The 9,589-nt window shown below is 60.7% G+C and overlaps 1 protein-coding gene across 2 annotated transcripts in view; it reads right to left on the reverse strand.

Annotated features, from left to right (window-relative positions):
- TAFA5 (TAFA chemokine like family member 5) overlaps positions 1–5,496 on the reverse strand; it is a 170,539-nt gene extending 165,043 nt beyond the window's left edge. Inside the window, exon 1 of one of the 2 annotated variants that reach the window (XM_036906638.2) lies at positions 5,250–5,487. In XM_036906638.2, the coding sequence (XP_036762533.1) occupies positions 5,250–5,361 (112 nt within the window). In that variant the 5' untranslated portion in view covers positions 5,362–5,487. Of the gene's footprint in view, positions 1–5,249 lie in introns of both variants that reach the window. The other variant, XM_057508423.1, reaches the window with a different exon arrangement.
- Between the last annotated feature and the right edge of the window lie 4,093 nt (positions 5,497–9,589).

Consider the following 9,589-nt stretch of genomic DNA (forward strand, 5'->3'; position numbering starts at 1 on the left):
GCCGTGCTGGGTGCTGACCGCGCAGTCCCTGCTGGAATGCAAAGCCCCAGGAGCCACCCTCACACCACCTCGGACCCAGCGCCCCTAATTTCTATGCACACGATGAGGTTGGAGGCCCGTCTGCCTCACCCGGACATGGAGCAGGAGATCGGTCCCCCCACCAGGGACACTGACCCCACGGCCGGTGATGCACCAGAGACACGGTGGCCAGAGCTCTGGGAGGTGAGGGCCCTCCAGGGAGGCTGTGACAAACACAAATGGGCCACTGTCCCCCCAGCCAGACCTCTTCTTGGGGGGTGCCGCTGGCAGCAGCTGGAACATATTTCCCTCGAGCCAGGAGGGTTGGGGTTTGGGAGGAGCCCCACACACCTAGCTGGAGACCCTGCTGATTCCGCACTTGACTCCCAGCAGCCATCGCATGCCAAGGGCCGGGCAGCCTTGGGGAGCCTCTGGGCAGTCTCCGGTGATAGGCTGGGGTCCAGCTGCTTGGCGCTTCTGGGAAGCCCAACCATCAGCACAGCCAGCGCGCCCCCTGGGCCCAGAGCCAGGAACCTGGGGCAGAGGCAGGGAAGGGAGGAGCAGGGCCTCACGGGGCCCAGGACAGCCCTGCACCCCAGAATCCAGCTCCGAGGATCCGTGAATGGCAAGCAACGCAGCATACAGTGAGGGCCACTGCCAGACTGCCAGCCCTGTGAGCCACGCAGGCCCAGAGGGCGGCCAGCAATGGCTCCCCTGGACAGGTCCAACTGGCAGGTGTGGGCCTCTGCCCTCTGCAGTGCTCCCACAGCGCCCGACCCCTGGCACGCAAGACGTCCCCCTTGCTGATCCCCGCCCCATCACTTGGGCCATCACCGGTGCTCTAGGTGACAGGTGGCATTTTGTAGAGGTCATTAACTCCAGAGCACCACATTTTAATGCAAAATGAGCCCTTCTAAATCGCGCAGCTGCAAAGCTACATAAAGAAATGGGGATTTTAATGTTTTGCTTCTCTTCCCTTTTCTAGTGCCACATTATCATAACATTTTCCCATAATTACGCCCATAAAAGTCACCTGAAAATACTTCACGCCACAAAAGTTGATCTACGTATTTTATTCCGTGGATGTTGAGTGGCAGGCCCCGAGCAGGCAAGCCTGGTGCTGGGCAGGCCCGTCAAGCTGAGCGGTCGGATACAGCCCCTTTACTTGGACACATGGGCCACTGGCCTCGCTGGCAGACTGGAATGTCAGGGACAATCTGGAGGGGTGTGGGCCTCCTGACAGGACCTCAGGCAGGGGGTAGGGGGTGGATGAAGGTGGGGAGGGCAGCCACCAGTCAGCCTGGCCGTCACTGGGCGCTGCCCTCGGAAGGCCACAGCTCTGGGCTGCCCGGAATCGTCCCCGGGGCCTCTGCCCTCAAGAAGGCTCCCAGGGCAGACCCCTCTACTCGCTGACCTTTCGGCATTAAGTCCAGCCTAAAACAAATCCCCAAAGGCGATGTTTCTTTACGTAGTTGAAAGAAACAGCGTATCTTCTTGTGCCAGAAATTCATCAACTACAACCACAGTAGGAGAAAAAAGACCGTGAGATGAAAGATAAACTTCCGAGTGGCACCACTTCATTAAGTCCAGTATTTCAAATTTACCTCTCTGAGAACCCCAGAAATAAAATTTGAACAGCAGGAAAGTAGCATATTCTAATCTCTCCAAAATATGCAATAAATCGTATTTATAAAGGAAATGCAGCTTCACAGCGCCTACGCTCGGTTAGTATGCTAATGGGTTAAACACAATTCAGAAGTTGCGTGCAATTTCTTCTCATAGTTGCAGCTGAGGACATGAGATTTAACTTAAAGCTGCAACTCACTTTTGATGGGATTTATTTTTAAAAAGTCCACATCAAAAACAGTCACATGGCATCTCCCCATGTGACTCCCTGGGACTTTAAAATACAGATTTTCTTCCCACAATCTGCATGCCAGGAGGGTCTGTCCACTAAGCCGTTCTGATCAGGGGACATGCAATCTATACTAAAGCCCAGCGTTCTCAATCCCTGAATTAAATACTGCATACAGATGTCAAAGTCAAGGCATGTGTCACAGGCATTCACCAGCTCATCATTTTCTGCCTCGCCCCAGCTGGCATCTGAGCCAGTGTGGACAGACCACCCCTGGTCCACAAGGGCCATACAGTCAGGCCTCGCCATCTGAGAACCACGTCCAGGCTGGCCTCTCTGCTCCGGGTGTGGGAGGGAACGATATCCTTGAACGAGAGAGGTCTCCCAGACCAGAACGAAGGAGTTTCAACTCTCTCACCCCACTTCATTGTCCCCCAGGCCAACCCACTACCGAGCATCCAACCCTGCTGTCCACGGGAGGTGCGCACCATCGGGGATGCCCTGTACAGAAAGCCATCCAGGGCCCTGCTTCCTTTCTGCTCCTCTAGGCAATTCTTAACCACGAGGAGAAAACGATAAGGCTGTGTCACTATAGCAACTACCTAATTGGAGGGCTGCAGGTCTTCCTCCAGCCAGAGGGTGGTGCCCATCTCCCTCAATAGGAATCAGCCCACTGCAAAGAAGGGAGGCCTTTCACTGGGCACAGAGCATCTCCGGACGGAAAACCAGGCCAAGAAATAACCCAGCGCTCTGTGAGCAGTGCCAGGAAGTGAACACCTGATGTGCTGCAGAGAGACACTCAGACTTCACAGGCAGGATAACTGAATCCTGGGTGGTACTGATCAGTTCCCCTAATTAATAGGATAGAAATCTATCTGCTCCAGAACACAAAGATATTCTGGGTAATAAAAATCCTGACTGATAACGAAAACAATTTACAAACAAGGATGCTAACTATTCGTATGCATCCCAGATACACTGGAGAAGACAATGGAAATCCTAGGAACTATTTAATTTGCATTTTATTTGCCTTATCAATTCTAAGGGAAAAAAAAAAGTATTTTTTTTAAATCTCCAGGACTGCTGTTCCAAGCTATAAATTACTATTATGTCTCTTTTGTATTTTGGTGAAATGTTTTAATTTCTCCAAGTGCGTGTCTGATGTAATGGGGTGTGTCCAAAAACATTATCTTATTGTCAATTAGTCCATTACATAGGCATGGAAACAACCATAAAAATGTGGCAAACCCCAGCGTCTCCTGTTAATGATTTCTGCTGTTCCGGATAAGTCACTTTCACCAAATGCCCTTGTCCTGCTGAAAGAGCTGTTTCCAGAACACTGGGGGAGGACCCCACAGGCCGAGCGGGTGAGACGGGGTCTCCCGCCGGTGTGTGAAGGCCGGCAGGCCAGTGGCTGCGCTCTGATCCTGGGCTCGAGCCAGCAGCAGCTGCTTGGAGGTGTGAGTGTCGAGCACGCCACGCCACCCTGGGGTTCAGGAGGTGGCGGGTGGAGTGGGCAGACGCAGCATACATTGCAAAGGGGGGAACGGGGAGGCCCTGGCTGGCAGGTGTGCAGCCAAGGGCCGGGCTGTGCTGTACTTAACAATTAGCAGCTGCTCTTTCCCTCCTGAGGGCTGCCTACCTGCCCAGCCTGCTGACCTAGCCTCTTACCTGGGCCCCAAGGACCCTGGGGCCAGAGCCAGCCAGGGACAGTGGGCTCTGGGTGCCACAGTCTCCTCCCCAAACAATGCTGAATGAGCACCTCCCGTGCCACCAGGAAGTGCGTTCAAATGGCAGGCACCTCCTGAGGCGTGGGGAGGGAGTTTATTTGCCATTAACCCTTTCCTCAAGGAAACCCTTTCCTCTCAAGGGCTGCGCTTGAACCTGCGTCTCCTCCCACCGCCTGAGATGGCGGGTGGGGGGTTCGGTTAGGGCAGCTGGGAACCAGAGCGAATACCACCCAAACCCCCAGACCCCACTCCCTGCATCCACCCCATGCGCGTGCCGAGGGAGGGGCCCAGAGCGCACCCGGGGAGACGATCTCTCCCCTGCGTGGTGCCCTAGCAGTTGCCGGCAGTTGTGGGGGGCACACAACCGGCCGAAACAAGGAGGGCAATTCCTGTTCGGGTCACCGGTCCTCTTCGAGCACTGCGGGCGGGGTTGTCCCAGGACCGGGTCTCCCGGCCCGCTAAGGTCTCATTTTGGAGAGAAAAGGCTGGATCTGGGAGCGGGAAGGCCCCTGGTTTCGAGGCAGTGGCGGGAGGGAGGCTCGGCGCTGGCCTCCTTTTTTTTTTTTTGTAAAGAATCCATATTTTTCCGTCCCCTCCTGCGCCCATGGCAGTTCTCCATGACAGGTGCTCCCCAGCGCCCGTCCTGTCCTCCCGCCGGGGTGGGGAGGGACCGGGAGCCCGTGCCAAGCGGCCTCCCAGAGCTCAACAGCCCGCGCCACCCCAGCGCGCCTGTGCCTGGGACGCCGGGCGCTCCCCACCCACCCCAACGGGCTGCGCCCTGCGCCCGGGGCCCCGTCCGGCAGCCCCCACCCCGGCCCGAGGCTAGGCTGTGCCTGGACTCCGACCAGCCCGCGTTCCCCCAGCCCGGAGCGCAGGCAGGGGACCCGGCCCCCCGCTCCTACCCCAGCCGACCCGAGCCAGCGCCCCGGCCCCAGCACCCCACACCCACCCAGCCCGCCGCAGCCTGCGTCCCGGGAGCCCACCATCCCGGGCCACCCCAGCCTCGAGCCCGCGGCCCCGCGGCAGCCCCTGTGGGTTGGGGGTCGCTGGCTCAGGACCCCGGACGCGGCGGCGGCGGCGGGCTTCCCAGCACCCCGCACCCCTCACTTCTCTTTTTAAGAAGGAGCCTGGGCAGCCTGCGCCCCGGGCAGGCAGAGCTGCGGCGGCGCGTCCGAGCCCGAGCCCCGCTCCCGCCCGAGGCGCCCCGCTCCCGGGCTCGGCCGCCGCGTCCACCTCGTCCCCGGCGGGAGCGTCGCCGGAGGAAAGCGCTGGGCAGGGCGCCCCGCCGACACCCCAGGCGCCCCGCCCGCCCACCCCGGACCTCCGCCGCCTTCGCAGCGCCCAGCTCGGCTCGGCTCGCCGGCCTGGGCCGGCAGCCGCGGGCATCGCCGCGCGGGGATGCGCCGCGCCACCCGGGGCCTGGCGCCCGGGCCCTGGCGCGGAGTCTGGGAAGGGAGGCTCGCGCGGCGGCGCCCGCCTCCCAAGTGCCGAGCGCCGGGAGCCCGGGGGGACCCTCGCCCTCCTGGCCCAGCGGAGAGCGGCCGGGACCCGGGGGGCCGCGCGCCGCGCGCTCGCAACTCCGCACACACTCCGGGCGCCCCAACGGGCCGGGGCCGGGGCCGGAGGGCCGCGCGCGCGGTACTCACTGCAGTAGGCGACGAGCAGGCCGGCCAGGATCATGAACGCCCAGAAAGTTGAGGACATGCTGGGCAGGGCGGTCGCATCTTGCCGGCTGCCGGTCCTGGGCGATGGCGCCATTGAAGCCGCGGCGCCCGCGCGGGGGGCAGCAGCGCGTCTCAGCAGCCGGCCCTGCCCGCGCCCCCGCGCCGGCCTCCACGTGCGGGCCCCGCGCGCGCCATCCTCCGCCGCCGCCGCCGCCGCCGCGCCCGGGCTCCGGCCCACTGCGCCCCGCGCCGCGCCCGCGCCCGCGCCCAACGAGCCCGGGGACGCCGGCCTCTCCGCTCTGGGCGTCGCTGCGCGCCCGGGTGGCGCGCCCGGACACCAACGCGAGGGGCGCGCCCGGTGCGCGTGCCCGGCGCCGCGGGGGCCCCGCGCGGGCCCTGGGACTGGAGGGGGAGGCGGGCGGAGGGGACGCCGCGCCCAAGCCGCGCCTCTGGATGGCGACAGAGACGGCCCGGCGCGCCCGCAGCCTGGGCACCTCGCGGGGAGGACGCGCCTGGCTAGCCGGAAGTTTGTGGACTTGGCGGCCTGGCCCGCGGACCCGCGGTTCCCGCGCCCTTCCCGTCCAGGCCTGCGACGCCGGCGGCTCGGACCTCGCTGCGGTAGGGGGGCCCCGGAGTTCATTCCAAGTATAGGGAGGGTGCTTTGGGCCCTTTCCCCACATGAGTGCTGTCACCCCTGGCCCGGGTTGTGCGCTGGCGCCCGAGAACCCACGGCGGGCACAGACTGACCCGCGCAGAATCAGCTGAGCTCGGGCACCCAGAGCGCAGCTTCTGTCCCTACGCCGGGCCCTGCCAGGCAGGCACGTGTCCCTGGGAACAGTCTCGTGTCCCCGCTGTGGGCCTCCACCACTGCCCACGGCCCTGGCCGTGGATCGCTGGCCCCTTGCCCATCCCCCAACACGGCCCCACCCCTGTCTCCACACTCCCTGTGCACGGTCTGGTCCTGCTGAGGTGGCTTTTCTGAGCAGGATCACAATGGTCATAATTCATTTTATTCACACAGTTGATTAGCACCTGCAAAACTGGTCGATTCCCATAAATCAGACAGCAGTGGATCAGGTGCATCCTTTGGGGTCAGTTGCCTTATCTCGGCTTCTCCTGCTCATGTGACCTCAGCAAGACAAGCTCCCCAGTCCAGGTGCTCAGCAGAGCGGCCTGCTCCCCAGGAGGCTCAGCCCCGCGGCTGCCCCATGGCCACCCCAAGCCCTGCCTTCCTGCAGGTCAGTGGACTTGCTAATGGAAACTCACCTTTCCCAGGTCCCAGGGTCTCCCCATCCTGCAGGAGGAAGACCTGCTCCAGGGACCCCTGAGGTCTTGGTGGAGCTGGGCACCCGTTCCCAGGACCCACTAGAGGGCCTGGGTGCTGGGCTGAACAATGGGGAGTGCAGAGATGGCCACTAGCATGACCCCCTCACCTGCACTGCTGGACAGAGCAGCCTGAAGGGGACAGTGGAGCCTGTGATGGGGGTGGCTCAGGGACTGCTGAGGGGGTAAGTAGACAGCTCTCCCAGGATCTGCACACACATGACATGCCAATGCTTGTGTGCTGGCACACACACAGACACCACACACACACAAAGCACGCACATGCACACATGTACATTCTCTTTCACACATGCACACACACACACCCTGCTGAGAAAACTGAGGCAGAGAGATGGTCTCAGGCAGGACAGTCTGACCAGGTGCTGTGGTCAGCTCAGGGAGGATTTGCCAGGGGCCCCAGCCCTGCTTCCCCTGAGATATCACTGTGTCCAGAATGAGTTTCTCATAAATTTTCTATTCCTGTTGAGGTGGAACACCCTGACTTGATCTCAGCATCCTCCCCGCGGCAGCTCCCCACCCCTTTGCTGGCAGGGAGGAATTCAGAGCCTGGGCTCCTGAGAACAGGGCAGCACCCCTCATCCCGAGTGTGCATGCCCAGGGGTCCCCCTCAGTCAGAGTCCAGCCCCCAGTGACGCCTGAACCTCTGCCTTTGCAGTGCACACTTTTGATGTGACCCTTTAATCCTGTTGCAGAACAGTAACTTTTACATGTTCCATGTTCCATCTCAGCCCATCCATTCTGAACTACAGTCGTGTTCTGGACGTCCCATCATTGGGTAGCCCCTGAAAGCCAGTGTGGGAGGAGGGGACTGAGGCATGCACTTACCATACCCTGGAAACAGGCGAGGAGGCCAGCCCAGGGGCCTGCGTTCAGGGCCACGAAGGGAGGCGCAAGGGGCCTGTGGGAGCCACAAGAGGAGTGTTTGGCCTCAAATCAGGCTGCAGGGGTGCAGTGACCATGAGCCAGGGAAGCTTCCAGGGGAGTGACTCCATTCTGGGGGCCCTCCTTTGGATGCTCACACACACACACACACACACACAGCTGAAATAAAAGTTACATAGAACAATACTCACACTCAACCCTCTCTGATATTTTCTATGCTTTCCTAATTCATTTCTTAAAATGCTGGTTGCCCCCCTCAATAATTTTGTTTACTGTAACCTTCCTTGAGTAGCAAGCACTGTTGCAGAGAGATGAGGTCGGTGTTGTGTTCAGGAGGATGAACTGGAGCCGTCAGGCCAAGGGTGGAGGATAAGGTGCTGGCGGAGGTGGGGGTGGTGCGCACAGCGAGGTGGTAACAGCTCTGTCTGGGAACTCGGGCCAAGGCATTTGTGTGGCTGCAGCAAATAGGGGTTTGACACGTTAAATAAAAACAATGACACTTGATAAAGATGGTAAGGGAGCTCTATTCAGGCCCCTTGTGATGGGTGTCAGGCCCACTGCCATGGGATTTTGCTGTAGAGAAGAGATTGGAAGACAGCGTGGGCAAGTGGGGTTCACCTCTATGGAGCAGGTGGGCCAGTGGATGGAAAATTGCAAAAAACAAGTCATCAGGATTGGAGGGGTCTGGCTAAGCCAACCTAACAGGACTGTCTGCAAAGGCAGGGCAGAGTGCCAGACATCCCCCAGGGTGGCGTGGATGAGGGGCCCACCCGATATCCAGGGTGGCAGTTCTGGGTCAGGTGACTTAGCAGGACACTTTCTAAAACTAGCCCTTATCCGGAGGACACAGATGGCTGAGGAGGAAGTTCAGGAGCCTGAGTGAGGCCCGGCCCAGCAAAGAGCCCCGGTCAGATGGCGAAGCATCAGTGGTGGGGCACACTGACCCAGCTGTGCTGGGTGCTGAGCACCACAGGAAGAGGAGAGAACGAGGCCTGGGTGCTCAGGACTTGGGATCGGGATGGTGGAGTCAGCCAGTGGCTTCGGAAAGGTGTGAGGAGCTGGGACAAGAGACAGGACTGAAGCTGGGGGACTGGGACCTCCTGACAAGGGGCCACCGCCCTAGGCAGGGCCTGGACGCAGCCCAGAGGCAGGGCTCACGCCTGTGGATCCCCAGCCTGGAGGGAGGCCCGGGTGGAAACCGAGGCAGGGATGAACGCAGCCCTGATGTGTGTTGCTAGGAGACAGAAAGCTCAGCCTGGATCCCAGCACGTCCCACCAAGTGCCAATTTGTTGTGGTTGATTGACTGGTTTGAATCCCTAGCCAGACGGACAGGACATTTGATTCTCAAGCCCCGGTAAGTTCATTAGAGACTCACATCACACTGTCTTCACTCCCCATACAGCAAACCGGACGGCTGTTACTCAACCCTAGAATCCTCGTCCCAGCTTCCAGGCTGCTGGGACCCGCCCCAGAAGGGGCACCCTGCATGGCAGATGGCTCAGGAGGCCCACTGGGAACAGAGCTGCCGTGGAGGGGCACAGATCAGGGGGCACCTGGGCAGGGTATGGCGGGCTTTCCTCTAGGATACGTGGGTGTCCTTTTCCTGGCTCTGCCTGGAGGACAGGAATTTCGGCTTAGTGGGTGTCCTGTTCTCTCTGCACCCCTCAATACTGAGTGTGTCCCGTTTGCCCTTTAGTCACAGGTGTGAGGTCCCAGAGACCCTAAATTCCGAGCTGGAAGATTCACTGGGTGAGATGTCGGCATGTTTCCACCGGGACAACGGGGAGGGAGGTGTATTTTCTGGAAAGGCCAGCAGTGCTTTGTAAAGAATGTGTGTGGATCTGCGTGAAGCCAGCGGCTGAAGGGGTGGCCTCCACAGGCCTGGTCCGTGGCTCCGGGAAACCATCGAGCTCCCTTTGAGGGCCTACCACCTGCCACGCCTGCAGCCATATGCACTCTGCAAAGACAGCCCTGGGCATGAGGGGCGGGCAGGGTTGAGGGAGAGGCGTGCAGCAGTCTGTAGCTGGGGCAGAAGGGCCGGTGAGGGGCAGGCTGTGAGGGCCCCGGAGGCAGACTCTCGGCAGGAGCAGAGCCG

Source organism: Manis pentadactyla, chromosome 10 (assembly GCF_030020395.1).
Source record: "Manis pentadactyla isolate mManPen7 chromosome 10, mManPen7.hap1, whole genome shotgun sequence".
In the NCBI taxonomy this organism is placed as follows: Eukaryota; Metazoa; Chordata; class Mammalia; order Pholidota; family Manidae; genus Manis; species Manis pentadactyla.